We start from the raw sequence: 23,227 nt of genomic DNA on the forward strand, positions 1-23,227 counted from the left end.
ATTATGGGCAAATCAATTGTTGGGTGGAATCAGCCTCCTTTTGCTTCATCATTTCTCATTTTCAGTCACTTTTGTTCCCTGTTTATGTATTCCCCAAACACCCAAAAGGTGTTGGAGCTTTGAGAAACAAAAGCAAATGGTACATTATTTTTTCTCTAAAGTGAGAAACACGTGGCTCCTTTGTAAACCTGAGGACTATAGGTGGTAACTGTAGAGAACAGCTGGGGTGTAGGAACAAGCACTCTGCCCCTTACCTTGCTTTATTTTCCTTCATAGCACCTATTGATACTTGACATGTTTATGTGTTGTCTCCCCTGTTATGTGAACTCTGTGAGGACAGGGCTGTTCACTGCTGTGTCCCCAGATCTTAGGATAGCACTTGGCACAGGACAGGCAGTTGATAAATACTGTTGAAAAAGATTGATATTGTGGGTTTGAAAAACTGCGCTTTTGTAACATCATCCTTGGATCACTGTTATTTCTTTTGGCCACAGAAAATGAGCCTACTTCACCAAGCACTTGAACCAGTGAGGTAATCTGTAGTGTGTATTTATTAACCAGACTCTTTAAGCAGGGAGTCAGGATACAATAGAGAATAAAGTGGTATTTACATCCTGGCTCTGTCACCTTACTAGCTGTATTACTTTGGACATGTTGCTTTATTTCTCTGAATCTGTTTGCTTCATATAGCATGGGAATAATGGTACACCTTGGTGTTAAATGGTTAAGTGTGATAACAGGTAAAGGGCCAAACGTCTGTTGTCAGTTTTGTTAAGTCACATCTGACTTCTGTAGCGTACAAAAGCGGGGCGGGAGATATCAAATATTTCATTCAGGAAAAAAATCCGGGTGAACCAAGGGGCTATTGGGGGCAGGGCTAAGCACATTACGGTAGAATTAACAACATTTATAAAAAATTTTTTTAACTCTCAAGCCCTAGCGTTTATCGTTAACATTTGGGGCAGAATCTAGACCCTGTCCCCCACTCAGTGGATTCAGAACCCCTTCCTGATTCCAGCCCACGCCCACGAACCTCAGGACCCTTAAGGCATCAGCTACATCGGCCAACATTAGGCAAATGCCGTCCACCGGCTCCAGGGCTGGGGAAAGGGTAGGGGTAGGACTCGTGAGCACGACTCACTTCCCACACCTGGGGTTAGTCGTTCCCTAGCTCCAGGGGCCAACGTCCCCAGGTCACCTTGACTACCGGGGCCAAGGACCCCGTGGGAACTCGAAATCCCGCCACCTTGGGTCCTCCTGCGCCCACGGAGGGGTGCCCAGAGAGAAGGCCTGCGTGGCAAGAACGTAAATGAAGAGGGGGGCGTGGAAAAGAGCAGGACAAGAGAAAAAAGATAACAATGGGGAGGATGCTAATTTCCTTTATGCCTTTTGTTACTGGTAGTAGCGGAGGAGTTAGAAGTGGCTTAAAACTTTTTTTCTTTCCACACAGGCATTTTCTAAAGGCGACCCTGGAGTGCGCGGAACTATAGAACCGTGGAAGGTCCTTCTTCCGGTCCCTTACGTCTGCGCAGTCGTAAGGCGGGAGGCCGGGGTAGAGGAAAGCAGGGAACCGGAAGTGAAGGCAGGTTCCTTCCTTCGTCGCTGTTGCCGCCGCCATACGCCTTCGCCTTGCTCAGGTAAGCTTTGGCCTTCGGCACCATCCGCCTCCATCTGCGTTTCTCTGCGCCCATCCTGTCGCACGGCCTCCTGATAATCCTTGTACAGGCTATGGTCTGGTCGCTGGAGTCTGATTGGGTCGTTACTTCCATCACTTGCATCCCTCGAGATCAAGAAACTTCGGGGGGAGGTAGGGAAGCTAGGGGGGCCCAATCCAAGATGGTGGCCCCGGCGCCATTGTGCTTCCTTTGCTCCTCGCTCATTCGGTAGGACCCTCGGTTATCTGCGAACCCAGCGACAGTGAGAGGCGGCGCTAGGCGTCTTCTGGTCCTGGGCATTTGCAGAGGGCGGGGCTCTCACTTTCCCGCTTATCTCTCGGTCCTCGGTGGGAATGGAAGGAGTCCCGACTTGTGGGCCTAGTTGGACTTTTCTCACCTCGGACTGCCCACCATTATCTGGAGTGTTTTCCAAATGTTTACCAGTGGTGGTGTTGTGTGTTTTCGGAAATGAGCTACACTTAGGAGTAACATAACGGTGATGGGAGGTCACTTGGTAAAGCTTCTGTTAGCCGGAACGAGGATACATCTTTCTTAATGATTGTGTTCTTTTTTATTCATCGTATGATGGAGGAGTGGGTTTTTTCCCGGCCGAGCCATTTCTCTAGGCCTCTCTCTCCGCCATTAATTACACGAGGATTTCTTAAGCGCCAGAAGGAGGTTATTGAGGAGTGGGAGGCTGGAATGCTGCGAGAGGTGGATGGCAGCCACATGATGTTTTCATTTTGAAAAGTGAGCGCTTTGCGTAATGACGACCGTAATCTATCACCCTGGACTGATGGCTGCTGTCGACACCTTGAGATTATAGGGAAAGCACAAGGTCTTCCGTTGAGGACTTTTCGTTTTGTCACTTTCATCTCCATTTTCCATTTTAAGCCATTAGTAGTATTCTGTTTTTCAGACGTACGTTTTTTTTTTCCTCGTCACTGTCACAGACCAGGAGTTTATAAGTCGGTTTTGCCCTTCCAACTTTCTGGTTTCTGCTTCTCTGATCCTATCTTTTTGGGAACTTAATGTCCTAACCACTTCCCCTGGGCCCACTTTTCCCATTCCCTGTATTATGTTTGCCTTTCGCTTTTTTGTCTTGTGTTTCTTTATTATTTTTTTTTTCCAGGTAAGTGTTTCCTAGTTTAGGGAAAGTGGAAAGAGTGTGCGGATGGAAAAGATGGTGAAGGCTCTGCTCATGACTGATGAGTTTTCTCTTTTTTTTTTCCCCCCCAGCTCTTCTGTCAGAAACTACTGTGTTTCTTTTCCTCTACTGTTCCTCAAGCCCCCAGTTTCCTCCTCTGTCTTCCCTTATTCTGCGTGAACTCATCCAGAGACCCCTCCCCTTCTCCCCCTGCCGGCCCAGTTATGGCAGAGAACGATGTGGACAATGAACTCTTGGATTATGAAGATGATGAGGTGGAGACAGCAGCTGGGGGAGATGGGGCTGAGGCCCCTGCCAAGAAGGATGTCAAGGGCTCCTACGTCTCCATTCACAGCTCTGGCTTTCGTGACTTCTTGCTCAAGCCAGAGTTGCTCCGGGCCATTGTCGACTGTGGCTTTGAGCATCCATCAGAAGGTAAATTTTCTATTGGGCGTGGAGTATTCATTAGGCTCTTTAAGGATACAGGAAACAGTATGGTCGTGGTCCCTCAGGTGGTACAGATTTATATTCAGGATAGACCAGGAAATAAGTACCAAAAACTATTTTAGCAATAGAAGAGGTTTATATAAGTTGGTCTTTCATTCATGATAGCATGTAAGTGCTAGTGATCTAAAAGCAACTTAGAGTGGCTTTTTTTCTTGCCTTTTTAAATTTTGTCTGTCTGACTTTTAATTTAAAATTTCCAGAGAGGAGCTGGTTGGACCCTTGGGCCAGGCCAACTCTGGTCTCTGGAAACCTTTATGGCTGGTCTAAGGATGGCTGGCTTTTGGGTCATGTACCAAGTTTTTCATTTTGTTTAAGGTTGTTGCAGGGTTATGTGCCCCACAGCATGCTAATCTAAGTATGAGAAATGGCCTGTGGCAGGCACTCAAAATTCATGGATTGCTACAGATTAAGGAACATTCAGACAGAATCAGGAGCACCTAGGGCGTCCAACTGGTAGATGCAAGAGGGTTGTTAGCAGGACTTTGGGCCCTGGAGCTGGAAGAGGCTATGTTAGAAGGAACTGGGAAGGTCTGATTTGGGAATCACTTTGATTGAGGGGGCAGAGAGGTAGAAAGGGTCTGGAAATTGACAAGAACAACTTAAGAATTGAGTGGTGAGAAATGGGTTTGGCCTGGTGAAAAAGGTGGTGGAGTTCTCTGGAGACTAATTTATCTTTTTTTTCCCTGCTTCTAGTCCAGCATGAATGCATCCCTCAGGCCATCCTGGGAATGGATGTCCTATGCCAGGCCAAGTCAGGCATGGGAAAGACGGCGGTGTTTGTGCTGGCGACACTGCAACAGCTGGAGCCAGTTACTGGGCAGGTACACTTGGGGAGAGTGCTGGGAAGGCATTTTGGCTAGTAATGTTCAGGAAGGGCATTTTTGTCTCGGCTACATGATGCATTCAGAGCCAGGAGTGCTTGTTGTTAAGATGACCTTTGTCATCCTTGACCGATAGCCATGAGAATATTCTGCAGTAATCACGGGGTTAATGATTTAGATCCAGAATTGTAGTCACCTGTGATCTGCTGGGTGTGCTTTTGTGACATACCTGGTGAAGGGATATACTGTATGTGTGTCTCTGTCTACTTCCCCCCCAGGTGTCTGTACTGGTGATGTGTCACACTCGGGAGTTGGCTTTTCAGATCAGCAAGGAATATGAACGCTTCTCTAAATACATGCCCAACGTCAAGGTAAGCCAGGGTAAAGAGACCTGGGGGGGTGAGGGTGTGGGGAATTGGAGGCATTGGAGACTTGTTAGATCAGCAGTCTTCACATGCCACAGGTGTTCAATACCTATATACAGATCTCAGTTACATGTAGTACGTAGTAAGTTTCTGCAGCTTAGGTATATAAGAGGTTTATATTTTAGGGCTCATTTGGGTATGCATTATACTTTCAGAGATGTCTGCTGTATTTTGATTTTGGAGAAGCTTTATAGTTTGCTTTGGTTTTTAACACATCCTATAAATATGCTTGTGCATTGATATTCAGGGTGTGGTTCCCAGACCCATGGTTTCAGTGTCATTTGGGAGCCTGTTGGAAATGTAGATTGCATGAGTTCCACCCCAGTCCTACCGAGTATGAATATGTGTTCTGACAAGATCCTCGGGTAATTGGAGTTTGAGAAACATAAACATATGCTTGATGTATATAACTTTGTACCCTCCTTGGGTGAAAAAAAAACAGTATTTTTGTTCAGATTGTTGTAATTTTCCTCATAATTGGTTTTTAATTTATATGTAGAACTAGAAGTGTGTGAGTAATAGCCCTAAACTAAAAAGTAATTTGTTTAAAGCCAAAGTAGTAAAAGTAGTATCTGTGCCTGGTAAAAAAAAGTGCATAGGTAATGCAGAGGGCCTTATAACGAAAAGATTTCTGTTCTCCCATCTAATTGTACTTCACAGAATACCACTAGTTAACTTTTTTTTCAGTTCTGATGTTCTGTGAAACCAAGTATTCGGCTCTATTTTCTCAGTTTGTCAACTTAAAGGCCTTTTTGACTTTATCGTGAAAGATTATTTAGCTTGTTTACACTTTTTCTCCTAGAATTTGAAAACTGTATTTAAATTTTCTAAATATAGTCTGAAAGCTGGTGGGTGTGTTATGTATGTTTGTATTCTTATGTTGTCAGTTTCATTGCGGTTTACTTTCTGTCTTTTTAGCAAGCAGTCTTGTTGGTAGGTTGATTCTATAAGTTGAAAACCAGAAAACCGTTTCCATTGCTAATGACTATGGAAACATTGTCATTGAGCTCAGTAGAGAGCTAGGATTGCACTTCTTCCTCTGTAGGTCTGACTTATCACCTTGCGGACTCAAAAGAGGATGGTCTTGGTGTCAAGATCAAATATAAATTGTCATAGCATAGTCTTACTTTCTTTTGCTCAAAATTATGCTTCAGTGATTTGTTTAAGACGTTGAGCTAGTTCTACAGAATGTCTTACCTCTGAGTTTGTCTGGTTACTCCCTTGTGTTGTTTTAACTTGTACTTCCCTCCCAGTGTTTCCTATAAACTGAGCTTTCCTGCGTTCTTTCTCTCTTTCTCTCCCTCCCTCTCTCTCTCTCTCTCTCTCTCTCTCTCTCTCTCTCTCTCTCTCTCTCTCTCTCTCCCTCTCCCTCCCTCTCCCTCTCCCTCTCCCTCTCCCCCCTCCTTCCTCCCTCCCTCCCTCCGCCGCACCACGCGGCATGTGGGATCCGAGTTCCCTGATCAGGGATCGAACCCGCGCCCCCTGCATAGGAAGCGTGGCATCTTGACCACTGGACCGCCGGGGAAATCCCTAAACTGAAATTTATATTTGAAAGCTTAACTGGTTCAAGTTAAACGTTTTTGGCAAGAATTCTTCATAGATGATGCTGTGTACCTCCTGTTTTGTTGCAAACCTGCCTGTCCCACACAGTTAATGGCTTTAGATTTACCCTAGAATTAGGGTCCTGTCAGTCTGATCTTTCCCCCTTGAAACTAAAAGGCAGTTTTTGGTGCTATTTGAGAGAGTATTAAGGCCCAGATCCTCAACAACCATTCCCCTAATGGTTTTAACATGGAGTAGTATATTTAGCATGAATCAGTAATTTCATAGGGTTTATGCAAAGGAGTTTAAAAATCTGGGGTCATTTAGGAAAACTTGATGTCCATGAGCTTTTTTTGGTACTTGACACTGGTGATTTCTTGCCGTCCTCATTTTTACAGTGAAGCCTGGCCTTGGGGAAGGAAGATAGTTAGATTAAGTCAGAAGAACTAAATGCTGGTCCTCACTGCCTCAGTCAGCCATGTAATTTAGGGCAGGTCACTTTTGTTTCTTAGCTTTAATGTTTGGGGGATATAATAATTTTAGATTAGGTGATCTCTTATGTTCCTTTTAGCTCTGAAGTGTTCTAAGACTTGGTTTAGAGTAAACTGAAAGGATGGGAACCTTGGGGAGGTTGAATTCTTTCCTTCCTCATGAGATACTCTTTTCTCCTGGGTTGGCAGGTCGCAGTGTTTTTTGGTGGTCTGTCTATCAAGAAAGATGAAGAGGTGCTGAAGAAGAACTGCCCGCATATCGTCGTGGGGACCCCTGGCCGCATCCTAGCCCTGGCTCGAAATAAGAGCCTCAATCTCAAACACATTAAACACTTTATCTTGGATGAATGCGATAAGATGCTTGAACAACTCGGTGAGTAGCAGTGCTGGGACTGGGCTAGTGATCTGGGAGTTGCCTTTTGGAGCCAAATGATGTTTATTTGATACTGGAGCACTTAGTGCCAGGACGACTCTTAATCTATCACCCATGACTGATGGCTCTGGCTTCCCTGGTCAGTCTTTGTTAGGCTTTTTAAGCATCCTTAGTGATCAAGGGGGAGGGTGTTAACGTTCTTTCTTTTGGTGATGTTTTGAGAGAAGGGACTTTGCTGATGTTGGATATTAGTCACACCACCATTCTCCTTTGTAAAACCCTATAGTGGGTGTCATAGGGGAGAAACTTGAGCAGGACGAGGAGACAGTCAACTCTTTTGGCATCCTCAGCTCAGTATATATTGTCAGAATTTATAGCTGAGTAGATCTCCAGACTTAAGTTCTAGAATTAATGTGGAGGGTGTTTGTGGGAGTTTGTGCGGTGTGGTATTCTGGTGTGCTAAGTGGGGTTAAGTAAGGACAATGTTTTGTAAGAACTCAAATTTGGTGAATGAGAGGTAGGGATCGACATAGCCCCAGGGATAAGTCATTCCAAATGATCTTTGGCTATTCTAGATGGCGAGCTATAAGGTGGGCTCCAAGTAGAGATGTCATATTTGCCTGACTGGATAGGACAGTGTGATCCAGAGGAAGCATGGAGTGGACTCTGACAGCTGGAATGTAATAGGTGCGCGATATTTGTAGACAGTTGGAGCTTGGGGAGAGAGGAATAGGGAGAAGGGCCTTCCTTGTAAAGCATTTTTCAAAGGACTTATGTTTGTGAGCCTCTGCAGTGGGCTTTATCCCCATTTTTTAGTTGTGGACTTTGGGGTTTCATCTAATTTCTTGTGTGGTTAAAATACACAGCTGGAACCTCGTCCCAAATCCATTGTTCTTTCCACTGTGTTATTACTATGGGTATGATTGTATGGTGGTTGGAGAAAATAGAGAGGCCTGAGGCACATCTTCCCCTGAACCGAGACTCTCGCTTACCAACAGTCTTTACCTCATTGGTACGCCTGTTTCTGGTCTTTGTTTACGATATATGCTTTTCTTCTACTATAGTTTCTTTTTCTTGTAGACATGCGTCGGGATGTCCAGGAAATTTTTCGCATGACCCCCCATGAGAAGCAGGTCATGATGTTCAGTGCTACCTTGAGCAAAGAGATTCGCCCAGTCTGCCGCAAGTTCATGCAAGACGTAAATACCCTTCTACCTTCTCTCCCTCCACTCCCCGCCCGCTGCCTCCTCCCCCTCCGCGCCCTCTTCCTCCAGACTCCCTTGTCCTTCAAGCGCCAAGAAGGGGGCACATGCCCATTTGGGAGTGATGACTCCTTGAAGAGACACACAGAGGCAGAGACAGTTAGTGTTAGGGTCTGCGCGGGCGCCAGGGAAACTCCGGAAGACTTGGTCGGGTTAACGTGAGAGCGGGAAGTGTTCGACTTTTTTTTTTTAAATCACAGCATTTTTGAACCTCTTCTCCCTTTTGGGGGAGGGCAGGATTTTCTGCCCTACTACCCACCCATCGTCTCCTACATACGCCCTAACAGCCACGCACCCTCAAGGTGGCATCGAGCATACAACCGGAGCCTTCTGCTCCCCAAACTCATAATGTCCCGGTGGCAGGAGAGCAAGAGAGGGACAGACAGATGGCAGGGCATGTCCAAAAGAAGAGCACACAGCACAGATGAATCCGCTCCCTCCCCACCTCCAGGGGTGGGGGCCTTTGGCACCTCAATCCCCGAGTCCATACTCCTTCCCACCCGTACCTCCTCGCACCCATCCGGAACCTCGGTTGATGTGAGCCGGCAGCAGAGAAGCACCGTGGCGCGGCGGGGGAATGCGGACGGCACCCGGCGGTGGATGGCGGCAGCGGAGGCCGCGGGGAACCTGACCAGGAAGCTGAGGACCAAACCAGCCTCTTTTTCCGTTCCCGGTTTTTTTCCTGAACCCAAGGCGTGCCGTGTTCCCTGTTTCCCTCCATTTGTGTTGGTGGGGAGGGGTGTTCTGAATGGGGCGGTAGATTTTTTTTCATTTTTTAAACACTTTTTTTTTTTTTTTTTTTTTTTTTTTTTTTTTTTTTTAATACTTAGAGGGATATGGGAAAGGTAAAGTGAGGAGCTCCACTTGGATGTAACCAGGTGGGTGCTAGGGTCTGGGGCTAGGCGGGGCCGTTGTATAAGCAGTGGAGTGTGTTCTTTCCCTCCCTGCGCTGCTCCTTCCCATGGGACCAAAACTCTTCAGCTGTACTTGGGGCTCAGATTAGATCTGAAAGAAGCCATGGAACTTCTCTTTGGAAAGCCTACCTTTGCTAGTCTGACTTCTGAGATTGGGCTTCTGGTTTTCTCCCATGACACACACATCCTTTCCCGAAATCTTGGACCCTGGGGTTTTATGTTAACTATGTCTTCAAGTTAGTGAAGAGTGCTAGGAAAGTTGGGCTTCGGAGTTGAGACTTGTGTCAATTTCCGCCCTTTTTTTTTTTTTTTTTAAATGCTGCCTTCCTTCCCTTCAAGGGTTGTGTGTGTATATGTTTTGTTTTGTTTTGTTTTTAAAGATGAGTGAATAACTGCTGCTCTGAATTTGCTTCTTAGCACCACTTATTGATACCTTCCACGTAACAGTGTAGGTGGTTTGATTTTTAGTTGAGACCAGTCTTATCTAAAACTGTTTCCTTGTGGTCCGAGGGCAAGTTGTTGCTCATCTTGAGTAATTTTTGCTTCTCTTTTCATGGTATTTTGACTTATGTCCACTGAAGCATTCTGATCTTCCACCTTCCTAATGGGGATATGGAAGACATCCGCCTTCCTAATAGGGATATGATTCTCGTAGTTGAGAGCATAAAATGGAGTAGTCCTTGTCCTCTCCCTGATATTAAACCAGCTCTGATGGAGTTATTCTGACCTCGAGTCACTGTTTCCCATCATTTCCCAGGTGTTTGGCTCGTGTTCTCTCTTGGAGAATCACCTCCCATTGTTTTCTTACCTCCACCACCTCCATTTGAGGTAATGGCGTCTTGCCATTGGGTGGTTGTACTGTGTCTTTTCCTCCCTGCAAAGTTTCTTTCCCGTGAAAATTTTCAGTTGGAAAATCTTAAAACTCAACTGATAGGAAGAAAATTAGATCTACTGTGGAAAAGACCACATTAAAATGTGGGTATTTTTGGGGGTGGGGTTGGGTTTCCAATCTCCTCTCTTCTCCCCATCCCGCCATGGGGTGTATTGGAGATCAACTTCCTCCACCCCCCCAGGTTTAACCCCCCCACTCTGCCCTCCTCCCGTTCCCCACCCCTTCCCTCCCCCCTCCCCCCCAGCCAATGGAGATCTTCGTGGATGATGAGACGAAGCTGACGCTGCATGGGTTGCAGCAGTACTACGTGAAACTGAAGGACAACGAGAAGAACCGGAAGCTCTTTGACCTTCTGGATGTCCTTGAATTCAACCAGGTCAGTTGTTCAAGGTCCAGTAGGGAGAGTGAGCACATCTCCAACTGTTGCAGGAACCTCTATAATATATCCTTTTATTGAGGAAATCGTGTGTCATGTGAAAGAGAATGGTGGAGAAATTCTCTTAAATGAAAATTCTATTAACTGAGAGAAACATGTCTTTTGATGGCACTGAGCGTGAGCAAGGTGGGAACTGCTTTTCTGTTCCATGCCTGGCATAGATATTCAACAAAATAAAGCTCAAATTATAAAATCCTTGAAAGAGAGTTAATAAGTTGGTGAAAGTCCAGAAACACATTAGGCCTGTTAGGTTCTTAAGTTTTATTTATTTATTGTACTACTTACTGAGGGAGAAGTGTTCCATCACTTTACCTGTTGTGTGATTTGCTTGCACTAAAAACTACTTTCTAGAATTAGGGTAAGTTCTTATATTTGACGTTTTGGTGAGTCGGAATATTGGTTGTGGTCTTTCCAGACTTCAGTTCAAATTTTTACCACTCGTGAGGTGGATTCATCCTTGTCTCCTAATACGTCTGGTAATTTTAGTTACTGTTTTCCATACCTTCTCTGCAGCATGTCTGTCTGCTCAGGAAAAATCAGAGCCAAGAGGGAAAGGCTAAGTAACATTTAGAGCAGAAGAGGAAATATGTGATGGGCACTAAGAGGAGTTCTTTTAGAAGAGTGTAATTACTGAAAACTCTTGCACATGATCTCTCTCACACACACCCACATGGACGCACATCCCCCCCAACCTTATACGTACACACACACACACACAGGTGGTGATATTTGTGAAGTCTGTGCAGCGTTGCATTGCCCTGGCCCAGCTCCTGGTGGAGCAGAACTTCCCAGCTATTGCCATCCACCGTGGGATGCCTCAGGAGGAGAGGTGAGTTAGAGATGGGGAAGATGCTTTGTGTCCTTGCGAGGAAAAGAGATCCTTGAGAGCAAGGAATCTCAACATTTTTCTGCTTTCCTTTCTCACAAAGGCTTTCTCGGTATCAGCAGTTTAAAGATTTTCAACGACGAATTCTTGTGGCTACCAACCTGTTTGGCCGAGGCATGGACATCGAGCGGGTGAACATTGCCTTTAACTACGACATGCCTGAGGATTCTGACACCTACCTGCATCGGGTAAGCCCCACACCCGGAAGGTATCCTAGTGTCCTCTCCCACCCCCTTAGTTTCTTTATCTTTTCATACTGTACATCTTCATCCCTCCTCTTGGATGTCTTCCTTCTTTGGGGTCTACCAGTTCTATCATCTGTCTCCTTCCAGGTGGCCAGAGCAGGCCGGTTTGGCACCAAGGGCTTGGCCATCACGTTTGTGTCAGATGAGAATGATGCCAAGATTCTCAATGACGTGCAGGATCGCTTTGAAGTCAATATTAGTGAGCTGCCTGATGAGATAGACATCTCCTCCTACAGTGAGTAATGATCTCATGAAACTGGCTCCCCCAGTCCTTTAGGTTCTCCTTGTTCCTTAGTGGGTTTTTTCTTAAAGCCCCTGGTGCATAGTGGGCACTTGACAAATTTGTCATCTGTTTTCTCCCCCGCACCCCCACCTTGATGCCCTGTTGGGATGTTTAGTTGACCTCTTTATGGGGTCTCTTCTCATCGAAGTATTTCTTTCTTTACCCCCAGATGTATCCTCTGACCCACACACTGCACAAACATCTGCATGTGTTTCAGGGGGCCTTTTCTACCAACCTAGCTTTTTCTTTTCCATACCTTATTCTAACTGCCATGTTTTTCTTCAGTTGAACAGACGCGGTAGAGAACTCCCCACCCATTCTGGAGTGTGACAGTCTGCTCCTCTTCAGGAGATGATGCCAGGCGTGGGGGTGAAGGAGACACTGCTGCCGCCTACCCTTGACGACCCCGTCCCCCACCCCATGGCTTCCCTCTTTTGCATCGCCACCACTCCTAAACCCCCATTTTCCTGATTTGTCAGAATTTTTTTTAACAAAACTAAAAAGCACATGCGTCTGTGGTGTCTGTAAGCGCTCCGTCCCTTTATTGGATTTGGGGTGAGGCTATTTTAGGGCATAATCCGGAGTAAATTCCTGTGGGGACTGTGTACACTGCAGTGGGGCGGAGGTCAGTAGGAGGTGTCAGACTGGGGGATGTTACTGAAAGACTGCAGAGGCCGTGGCTTCTCACTACTTTCCAATTTCTGGCCCTTTGTGTTGGTTTCTTCCATTTCCTTAGTGGCCTGGGAGAGGCTGGGATGTTTCTGATCGAAGGGCTGGGGAGGGAGGGCAGTGTGCAGTATTTCCAGTGTAGGAGGGTGAAGTGGCAGCTGGTGGAAAGCTTAGGCGTCTTCTCCCAGGCTCTCTCTGTGTCTCCTCATTTGTTCCTTCAGCTTCTGGATCTTGAGCACCAGGGCCTGGGCTTCCCAGGCTCCCTCTTGCCCTTCGAGCAAGGCCTGGTACAGCTCCAGCTGCTGCTCCAGCAGCTCCTCAGCTTGGGCCAGCTCAGCTGTGGGGCGGGGCCAGGGGTCCTGGGAGAGGGGTGGTTAGGGGGAGAGCATCAGCCAGGGCAGGGAGCTTAGGCTCACTGCCTCCTTCCTGTTTTTCAGCCCCATTAGTTTAAGGTCATCTGTATTGCAGTGCCTGCAGTACACATGACCTTAACCGCAGTACATCTGTACTGCTTCCTGTCTTAGGCATAGGCCTGGGGGGAGGGGGGAAGTTAGAGATCACAGCCCAGGGGCTATAACTGGACTTCTGTGTGATGTATGGGAAGGGGAGGACTGGCTGTCCCAACCCCCCCCTGAGAAATAATTAACTGTTGGATGAGGGGAAATTCCTGTTCAAGGACTTAGTGGACTGTGCAGGGAGGGAGGGGTGTAGGTAGAGGGTGCCCTGAGGTCTGGAGTGCGGTGGGGGCAGGGAGGGTGCGGGGGAGCTGAGGAGCTAGGCAACGTGCTCTAGGGGTGGGGGGAGTGTCTGCATTCAGCTGGCCTCACCAGTGGTACAGGGTGAGGTGGGAGGGGATTCCCTGCCCCCAGTACAGATCTGCCCTCACGCCCTCCACCCTCACTCTTGGTGCCACTTACCCTGGAAGGTGACATCTGCCCAGTGCCTGTGGAGCTAGTCTTTTCTGTGCTTGCCTTGCGACCTTGGGAGCAGCACCTCCAGGAGCCCTGGAGTGCCGGGCACCAGGGTGGCAGGAGGAGGCGCCGGCAGCAGCTTCGGGAGAGCCAGGGCAAAGGGGGAACCATGGCTGGGGAGCCAAGGAGCTGTCTGAGCCACCCAACAGCCACCAGGAACTGGCTCCCTCCGGGCTGTGGCCTCGCTTCAGTGCCTGGCCCTGCCCCTGCCCTGCTCTGCTGCACCCACCCGCCTCCAACCTGGCCCCAGACAGAGTCCAGAAACTCATGTTCCCTGGTGTGAGAATGCTCCTGCCAGGTTAGGCAGAACTTGCTTTAGAACTCTGGTCCCCAGCCTACTGCATGTCTTGTGTCTGTTTTTCTTAGCACTGTGTTTTCTCACTCTCAAATCTGCAAGGTAGAAATTGCATTACTGGTTGGCAGGTGAGGAAATGCTCAAGAGAATTTCGTTCAGCCCTCAACTCAGTAAGTATGGGCTGGGGTCCGCTCTGGGCCGGATGTGCTCAAGGCTCCACAGCTGGTTGGTGGAAAAGCCAGGAAGATTCACCCCCACGTCTACCTGACTTGAAAGCTCATATCCATTGACCTGGCTCAAGTATTGTTTCTCCCTGTTTCCCTTTGCTCTTCTTACTGGCCCAGAGAGACCTTTTTCTTTTTTTTTTTTTTTTTAATGTTTGCTTTTTTTAAAAAAATTTATTTATTTATTTTTGCTGCGTTGGCTCTTCGTTTCTGTGCGAGGGCTTTCTCCAGTTGTGGCAAGTGGGGGCCACTCTTCATCGCGGTGCGCGGGCGGGCCTCTCGCTATCGCGACCTCTCCCGTTGCGGAGCACAGGGTCCAGACGTGCAGGCTCAGTAGCTGTGGCTCACGGGCCTAGCCGCTCCACGGCATGTGGGATCCTCCCAGACCAGGGCTCGAACCCGTGTCCCCTGCATTAGCAGGCAGATTTTCAACCACTGCGCCACCAGGGAAGCCCCCAGAGAGACCTTTTTCCTTGTCCCTATTGTACATTGCACATCATCAGGGTTTGCCTTCTCTGGAAAGTCTGGGCTCTATGCATTGGTACCGGTTTCAAGCTTTGTTGAACTGGTGAGCCCTCCCATCAAATCTGCATTAGAACAAAAGCTTTGTGCACCCACTGTGTGAGCCTTAGGTATACATATCGGACTTCCTGCAGTGTGTCCTGTGATGTTCTGTTGTGGATGGAGGGCACAGCCACACCTCTGTGGCTCAGAAGGGGGTGGATGGTTCCAGCTTCGATCTAAAAGGTCCTCAGACAGGAAAACATGCTTCAGAAAGCAAGGTTGCTGGAGGGTGGACAGCTGCTAACCAGCTTGCTATCTGGGACATCACACTGAATTGGGGGGGAAGATGGCCTCTGCCATGGTGTGGGGGTCCAGGAACCAGAGAGGAAGACCTTCCTGCAGGTCAGTGGTTCTTGAACTTGAAGGGCTGAAGCACCTTTACATGAGGTCAGGGACCTCACATTCCCCATTAGCTGGCAGGTTCCCATTTTTCAGTAGAAAAAAGAATCCCTGTAAAATTTTGGAGGAGAGAAGCTTTCCTTCTTGTCTCGGTGATAGGGTTATACATGGTTCATTTCTGAACTGCAATGTATGCACAGGCTAAAGTCCTACTTGTTGGGACATAAGAGGCCCAAACTACTGTTGTTACAGTTAAGGGAAACTAGCATACGATTAAACAGCCCACAACATTCAACATTGAAGTGAAACTAACCACATTTATAAATTAAAAGCAAGATTAGCAGCTGTTAAGTAAATAAAACTTGTGTAAGACAATCTAAATGATGCATAAATAACGAAGTGAATCCTGAAAATTAGACATTTCAACCATCTGAGGTTTTTTTTTTTTTTTTTGGCTGCGCTGTGTCTTTCTTGAGGCGTGTGGGATCTTAGTTGCGGCATGCAGGATCTAGTTCCCTGACCAGGGATTGAACCTGGGCCCCTTGCTTTGGGAGGGTGGAGTCTTAACCACTGGACCACCAGGGAGGTCCCAGCCATCTGAGTTTCTATTTCAAGTTATGAACTCCAAAATGGACTAACATCCAATAACGTGCAGTGTGCAGTCCTAAGCCGTGAATTATAATAGAGTCTGTGGATTTGGCTTTGTTCGTCTGTGAGAACTAAAGAAAAGGCTGGTATTTGGATCAGTTCAAATCTATTGGATGAGCTGTGGATCTCATAGTCATGGAAATGAAGGGATGAAGATAGATAAATGTAAACCTAGATTTGTTACTGTGTATATTTATTTTTGTTATTCCTGTATCTAATAGTCTGTCTTTCTTTATATAATAAGTTTTATTTATGTCTAGTAGTCTTTTTAAAAAATTATTTATTTTTATTTATTTTTGGCTGCATTGAGTCTTCGTTGCTGTGCGTGGGCTTTTTTCTAGTTGCAGCGAGCAGGGGCTACTCTTTGTTGCGGTGTGTGGACTTCTCATTGCAGTGGCTTCTCTTTTTGCGGAGCATGGGCTCTAGGCGCGCAGGCTTCAGTAGTTGTGGCACGTGGGCTCAGTAGCTCTTGGGCTCTAGAGCGCAGGCTCAGTAGTTGTAGTGCATGGGCTTAGTTGCTCTGTGGCATATGGGATCTTCCGGGACCAGGGTTCAAAACTGTGTCGCCTGCACTGGCAGGCGGATTCTTAACCACTGCACCACCAGGGAAGCCCTGCATTTATTTTAAATGAAAAAAATTTTATTGAGGTATAGTTGATTTACAATATTATGTTAGTTTCAGGTGTACAACATAGTGATCCAAAATTTTTATAGATTATACTCAATTTAAAGTTGTTACAAAGTAACGGCTATATTTCCTTTGCTGTATAATACATCCTCGTAGCTTATTTATTTTATACATAGTAGTTTGTACCTCTTATTCCCTTACCCCTATCTTGCCCCTCCCCGTTTCCCTCTTTGCATTGGTAGCCACTAGTTTGTTTTTATACCTGCTGTTTCTGTTTTGCTATATTCATTCGTTTGTTTTATTTTTTAAATTCTACATATAAGTGATAACACACAGTATTTGTCTTTCTCTGACTTATTTCACTAAACATAATACCCTCCAGGGTCATCCATGTTGTTGTAAATGGCAAATTTTCATTCTTTTTAATGGCAGAATAGTATTCCATTCATCTGTTGATGAACACTTAGCTTGCTTCCATATCTTGGCAATTGTAAATAGTGATGCTATGAACATTGGGGTGCATGTATCTTTTTGAATTAGTGTTTTCATTTTTTTTATTGGAGTATAGTTGCTTTACAATGTTGTGTTAGTTTCTGCTGTACAGCAAAGTGAATCAGCCACATGTATATATATATATCCCCTATTCCTTGGATTTCCTTCCCATTTAGGTCACCACAGAACATTGAGTGTTTTCATCTTCTTTTTTAAAAAACATTATTAATTGGCTTGTGCTGGGTCTTAGTTGCGGCAGGCAGGCTCCTTAGTTTCGACTCACGGGCTCCTTAGTTGTGGCACACAGGCTCCCCAGTTGTGGCATGCGAACTCTTAGTTGTGGCATGCATGTGGGATCTAGTTCCCTGACCAGGGATCAAACCTGGACCCCCTGCATTGGGAGCTCAGAGTCTTATCCACTGTGCCACCAGGGAAGTCCCCATATGGTAGTTCTATTTTTAGCTTTTTGAGGAAACTCCACACTCTTTTCCACAGTGGCTGTACCAATTTACATTCCCATCAACAGCGTACAAGTGTTCCCTTCTCTCCACATCCTCACTAACATTAGCTATTTGTTGACCTTTTTTAAAAAAATTTATTTATTTGTTTATTTTTGGTTGCGTTGGGTCTTCGTTGCTGCGTGCGGGCTTTCTCTGGTTGTGGCGAGCGGGGGGCTACTATGCATTGCAGTGCGCGGGCTTCTCATTGCGGTGGCTTCTCTTGTTGTGGAGCACAGGCTGTAGAGCACAGGCTAAGTAGTTGTGGCGCACGGGCTCTGTTGCTCCACGGCATGTGGAATATTCCCTGACTAGGGAACGAACCTGTGTCTCCTGCATTGGCAGGCGGATTCTTAGCCACTGCACCACCAGGGAAGCCCTTGACTTTTTGTTAATAGTTATTTTGTCAGGTATGAGATGATAGCTCATGGTGGTTTTGATTTGCATTTCTCTTATGATTAGCAGTGTTGAATATCTTTTCATGTGCCTGTTGGCCATCTGTATGTCTTCTTTGGAAAAATGTCTATTCAGGTTTTCTGACCATTTTTTAATTGGATTGTTTTTTTGATGTTGAGTTATATGAGCTGTTTATGTTTTATATATTAACTCCTTATGAGTCATATCAATATTTTCCCCCATTCGTTAGGTTGTCTTTTTATTTTGTTGATGGTTTCATTTCCTCTGCAAAAGCTTATGAGGTTTGGACTTCCCTGGTGGCGCAGTGGTTAAGAATCTGCCTGCCAATGCAGGGGACACGGGTTCGAGCCCTGGTCTGGGAAGATCCCACATGCTGAACAACTAAGCCCATGTGCCACTACTACTGAGCCTGCGCTCTAGAGCCCATGAACTACAACTACTGAGCCTGTGCGCCACAACTACTGAAGGCCACACGCCTAGAGCCCGTAGCTCCACAAGAGAAGCCACCTCAAAGAGAAGCCCGTGCACCACAACGAAGAGTAGCCTCCACTGGCCGCAACTAGAGAAAGCCTGCACATAGCAATGAAGACCCAATGCAGCCAAAAATAAATAAATATTAAAAAAAAAAAAAAAAGCTTATGAGTTTTGGGACTTCCCTGGTGGTCCAGTGGCTAAGACTCTGTGTTCTCAATGCAGGGAGCCTGAGTTCGATCCCTAGTCGGGGAACTAGATCCCACATGCTGCAACTAAGAGTTCGCATGCGGCAACTAAAGATCCCGCATGCTTCAACTAAAGATCCCACATGCCACAATGAAGACTGAAGATCTGGCGTGCCGCAACTAAGACATGGCACAGCTAAATGGATAAATAAATATTTTTTTAAAAAAGTTTATGAGTTTTGGGAATTCCCTGGAAGTCCAGTGGTTAGGACTCGGTGCTTTCACTGCCGCCACTCGGCGTGACCAAAAAAAAAAAAAAAAAAAAAGAGCTTATGAGAGTTTAATTAGGTCCCACATGGTTATTTTTGCTTTTGTTTTGTTTCCTTTGCCTTAGGAGACAGATCTGAAAAAATATTGCTGCTATTTATGTTGGAGGGTGTTCTGCCTGTCTTCTAGGAGTTTTATGGTTTCAGGTCTTATATTTAGGTCTTAAATCCATTTTGAGTTTATTTTTATATATGGTATGAGGAAATTTTCTAATCCCATTCTTTTTACATGTAGCTGTCCGTTTTCCCATCACCACTTGTTGAAGAGACTGTCTTTTTTCCATTGTATATTCTTGCCTCCTTAGTTGTAGATTAACTGACTAGATGTGTGAGTTTATTATGTGTCTGTTTTTGTGCCAGTACTATGCTGTTTTGATTACTGTAGCTTTGCAGAATAATCTGAAATGAGGGAGCATGATACTTCCAGCTTTGGTCTTTTTTCTCAAGGTTGCTTTGGCAGTTTCGGGTCTTTTGTGGTCCATATAAATTTTAGGATTGTTTGTTCTAGTTCTGTGTGTCCCATAGATTTTGGATCATTGTGTTTTTGTTTCAATAGTCTAGGCATTTTTAAATGTCTCCTTTGATTTCTTCGGTGATCCATTAGCATGTTGTTTAGCTTCCATGTGTTTGTGTTTCTTGCAGATTTTTTCTTGTAGTTGATTTCTAGTCTCCTTTGTTGCCACATTTTGGCTAACTTGCTGTTTTTGTTTCTATGTATCTGATAGATTGGTTACATTTCCTGATCTTGGAAAAGTGGCCTTTTGTAGGAGACGTTATGTGTCCCAGCTGTGCACTCCTCTCTGGTCACCAGAGCTATATGCTCTAGGGGTGCCCCCTATGTGGGCTGTGTGAGTCCTTCTGTTGATGTGGGCTGACTACTGTGGACCATCTAGTAGGCATGGCTGGCCCCTGGTCTGGTTGATTGCCAGGCCTTGCCTTGTGCAGAAGCTGATGGCTGCTCTTTGGCAGGGCTGGATCATGAGGTAGCTTGTGTGGGATCCCAGGGGGTCCTGGGGCTAAAGCTGGCTCACTGGTGGGCAGATCCAGGTTCGGAGGGGTATGGTTGTAGGTTCGGGTTCCTGAATCTAGTGTTGGTCTGCTGGTGAGTGGGGCTGAATCCTGGGGTGGCTGGCTGAGGAGTCTAAGGTGTCCCAAAGCTGGTGTTGGTCTGCTGGTGGGTGGGACCAGGGCATGGGGGATCCCAGGGCTTGTGCCCCCTCACTGGGAGGTGGAGCTGGGTCCTGGGGTCTCTGATTGCGGGACCCTGAGGGTCCTAAAGCTGGTGTCAACTTGCTGGTGGATGGGGCTGGATCTCAGGGCAGCAGGCTGATGGGCCCAAGGTGTCCCAGAGCAGGAGTTGACCTGCTGGTGGGCAGGTCTGGGGCTTAGGAAGTCCTGGGACTGGTGCCAGCCTGCTGGTGTGTTGGTTGGGTCCTGACAATGCAGGCTGCGGGGCTGTGTTGGTCCCTGGGCCAGTGTCCACTGTTGGTGGGTGGGGTTGGGGTCCAGATGATCCCAGGGCTGGTGCCCACTCACCAGTGGATGAAACTGGGCCCTGGGGCTAGTGCTGGCCCACTGGCAAGCAGAGCCAGGACCTGGGTTCTCTGGCTGCTGGGCCAGGTATCCCAGAACTGGTGTTGTATTGCTGGTGGATGGCACTGAGGCCCAGCAGGACCTGGGGCTGGCATCGCCCTGCTGGTTGGTGGGCTGGGTCCTGCCCTGTCAGACTCGGTGCTGTGGTGGTCTTGGGGGTGGTATCCGTTCACTGGTGGGGGGGTTTCTGGTGTTGGTGCCTGCTGATTGGTATGTGAGGCTGGTCCCGGACTTGCTGGTGGATAGTGCTGGGGCCCAGAGTGTCCTGGGGCTGGTGCCTGCCCACTGATGGGTGGAGCTGGGTCCAGTGGTATCAGGAAGCTGGGTCCAGGGCCCTGGGAATCTTAGGTCTAGTGCCTGTGCACTTGTGTGTGGGGCTGGCTCCTGGGCTCTGGTGGACAGGACCATGTCTGAGGGTGGCTGTGAGCTCAAGGAGTTTAAGACAGCCTGCCTGGGAGCCCACAGCCCCTCATTCTCAACCCCCCCCCCCCCACAACACATAATGATCCTTTTGAGGTCTGTGCAGCGTTGCATTGCCCTGGCCCGCCTCCTAGTGGAGCAAAACTTCCCAGCCATTGCCATCCTCTGTGGGATGCCCCAGGAGGAGAGGTGAGTCAGAGATGAGGAAGATGTTTTGTGTCCTTGTGAGGAAAAGAGGCCATTAAAAGAAGGGACTTTCAACATTTTTCTGCTTTCCTTTCTCACAAAGGCTTTCTCAGTATCAACAGTTTAAAGATTTTCAGCAGTGAATTCTTGTGGCTACCAACCTGTTCAGCCTAGGCATGGACATTGAGCAGGTGAACGTTGACTTTAGAATTCCAACACCTACCGCTGAGTGTTCAACTTGTCAGCATTAGAGACCAATACCGGGCCCTGATATAGCACTATCTCTTGAGTGACCAACTAGCTGCTAATTGACAACTTGACTTACTTTCTGTCCAGAGGTTCATCCTTGGAGGCCCAGAGGTTCATCTTCACTGGGACAGACACCTATTCCATGTACGGATCTTCTTTTCCGTTCCTCAGAACTTTAGCCAGCACCGCTACCTGGTGACCATTGAAATTCCCGATGTACAGACTTGGAATTGCTCTTAGCAGAATATCTGACCAGGGGCCAACTTCACAGTGAAGGAGGCTGCAGGCTGAGCCACGACCATGAGATCCACTGGTCATATCCCAATCCGCACCACCCAGGGGCTGCCGGCCACACAGAATGCTGGACAGGCCTTCTGAGGATGCAACTAAAGCTCCAGCTTTGAGGAAACATCTTGAAGGGATGGGGTTACATCTTTCTGGATGCAGTATATTATTAAATCAGAGACCTTTATATAGTGCCATGTTCTCAATAGGAAAATAAGGTGGGTCCAGGACCAAGGTTTGGAAACAGGTATCACCCCATTTACCATTACTTTCAATCACCCACTGGGGGATTTTACACTTCTTGCCTTTACATCTCCACAGGGTTGGGGGTCCTGGTTCTCAAAAGGGGCACTCTTATAAGGTGTACCACAAGGATACCATGGAACTACACCTCTACACATGACTGTTGCCTCCAGAGAAGTTTGGACTCCATGTGCCCAGAGACCAGCAGGTAAGAAGAGGAGTTCCCTCTTCTCGAGGAAGGAGTAATTTACCCTAATCTGCAGAAAGGGGTGGAGCTACTATCACAATGAGGGCAGGAGGAATCCATTCAGAAGTGGTGGTAGACTGGGCGCTTCCTGGTTCTCTCACGTTCCCTGTAATTTGAACAGACAAATGCAGCAACCCAGCCTGAGAAAGGCTGCTCAAGCTGCCATGACAGAATACCATCGGCTGGGAGACTTAAAAACAGAAATTAATTTGCTCACAGTTCTGGAGGCTGGAAGTCCAAGATCAAGATGCCAGCAGGGTTAGTGTCTGGTGGGGCCTCTCTTCCTGGCTTGCAGACAGTGACCTCACAGCCTTTCCTCTGTGAGCACAGGGGAATTGAAAAAGAGAGAGACGGAACTCCCTGGTGGTCCAGTGGTTAGGACTCCATACTTTCACTGCCGAGGGCCCGGGTTTGATCCCTGGTCGGGGAACTAAGATCCCACAAGCCACTCGGCATGGCCACACCACCACCCCCACCAAAAAAAAAAGAAAAAAAAAAGGCTATCTCTGGTGTCTCTTGCTCTTATAAAGACACCAGTTCTATCATATTAGGGCTCCATCCTTATGATCTTGTTTATCCTTAATTACCTCCTTAAAGGCTCTATCTTCAAATAGAGTCTCATTGGTCTTTAGGTCTTCAACATAAGAATCTGGTTGGGAGGGATGTAATTAAGTCCAATAACAGAAGTGTTTGATTTCCAGAGGCCCAGACCCATCAGGTGTGAAGGTTTGGGTCACACTCCCAGGTAAGGCACAGGGCCCACGCTCCTGTGCTCTGAAATCTATGGCAGCGTTTGTGCAGAGGCCCTGCTTCCCGTGGGCTGTTCCCAGACAGTAACTGGTCACAGCAGGGACACTATGGGAGGCTCATTCCTGGGAGACATGGGACTCCTCTGATGACCAGCTGTGACTTGAGGACTCCCTCTGGCCTTGCTTAACTTCGCTTAGATTGTTTTTGGTGGTCTTGGAGGGTCCAGGAAACCTCTCATTCTGTCGATCACTTGTGACCAGAGTTCATCTTGGTCTGCTGGCTGTCTCATCTTTTCTGGTTCCCTCTCCATATTCTCTGACAGATGTTTAATAAAATTCTGCTGAGTTTAATCCTATTTTGGCATTTGTTTCTTGGAGGACTGGGACTAACAAAATAATTTCCATCTGTATACCAACAACCTACTTACTTATTCCATCTTATAAAATCCTTCTCTTTATCCAACTTCTCCTACCAGCATCTGTTCCATTTCGCTTGTTTCGTATTATCTCTTTGAGGTGATAGATGTTTGGTTTTTTAAAAATTGAAGTGTAGTTAAGTTACAATGCTGTGTTTCAAGTGTGCAGCAAAGTGATTCAGTAAATACATATACATTGATATATATTCTTTTCAGATTCTTTTCTATTAC

General features: G+C 46.9%; 2 protein-coding genes across 2 annotated transcripts; one reads left to right on the forward strand and one right to left on the reverse strand.

Annotated features, from left to right (window-relative positions):
• Positions 1 to 1,739: 1,739 nt before the first annotated feature.
• DDX39B (DExD-box helicase 39B) lies at positions 1,740 to 12,385 on the forward strand. The gene is made up of 11 exons (XM_082638065.1): positions 1,740 to 1,807; positions 2,895 to 3,237; positions 4,003 to 4,130; positions 4,409 to 4,501; positions 6,778 to 6,961; positions 8,042 to 8,160; positions 10,274 to 10,405; positions 11,185 to 11,294; positions 11,395 to 11,539; positions 11,684 to 11,831; positions 12,165 to 12,385. Exons 2-11 carry the CDS (start codon positions 3,027 to 3,029, stop codon positions 12,179 to 12,181), a joined length of 1,287 nt encoding a protein of 428 aa, XP_082494191.1. The 5' UTR covers positions 1,740 to 1,807; positions 2,895 to 3,026; the 3' UTR covers positions 12,182 to 12,385.
• A 52-nt stretch (positions 12,386 to 12,437) lies between these two features.
• Positions 12,438 to 13,630, reverse strand: MCCD1 (mitochondrial coiled-coil domain 1; the record flags this gene model as incomplete). The annotated part of the gene is made up of 2 exons (XM_082638067.1): positions 12,438 to 12,907; positions 13,466 to 13,630. 2 exons carry the CDS (start codon positions 13,628 to 13,630, stop codon positions 12,719 to 12,721), a joined length of 354 nt encoding a protein of 117 aa, XP_082494193.1. The 3' UTR covers positions 12,438 to 12,718.
• Between the last annotated feature and the right edge of the window lie 9,597 nt (positions 13,631 to 23,227).

Source organism: Mesoplodon mirus, assembly GCF_964341445.2.
Source record: "Mesoplodon mirus genome assembly, chromosome: 12".
Taxonomy (NCBI): Eukaryota; Metazoa; Chordata; class Mammalia; order Artiodactyla; family Ziphiidae; genus Mesoplodon; species Mesoplodon mirus.

What these genes read in the sequence shown, in the direction of transcription:
- DDX39B (XM_082638065.1), top strand. Translation starts at nt 3,027, where the DNA reads ATGGCAGAGAACGATGTGGACAATGAACTCTTGGATTATGAAGATGAT. An exon ending in CTTTGAGCATCCATCAGAAG is followed by an intron (nt 3,238 to 4,002) that starts GTAAATTTTCTA and finishes CCCTGCTTCTAG; the next exon opens with TCCAGCATGAATGCATCCCT. An exon ending in GGGATGCCTCAGGAGGAGAG is followed by an intron (nt 11,295 to 11,394) that starts GTGAGTTAGAGA and finishes TTTCTCACAAAG; the next exon opens with GCTTTCTCGGTATCAGCAGT.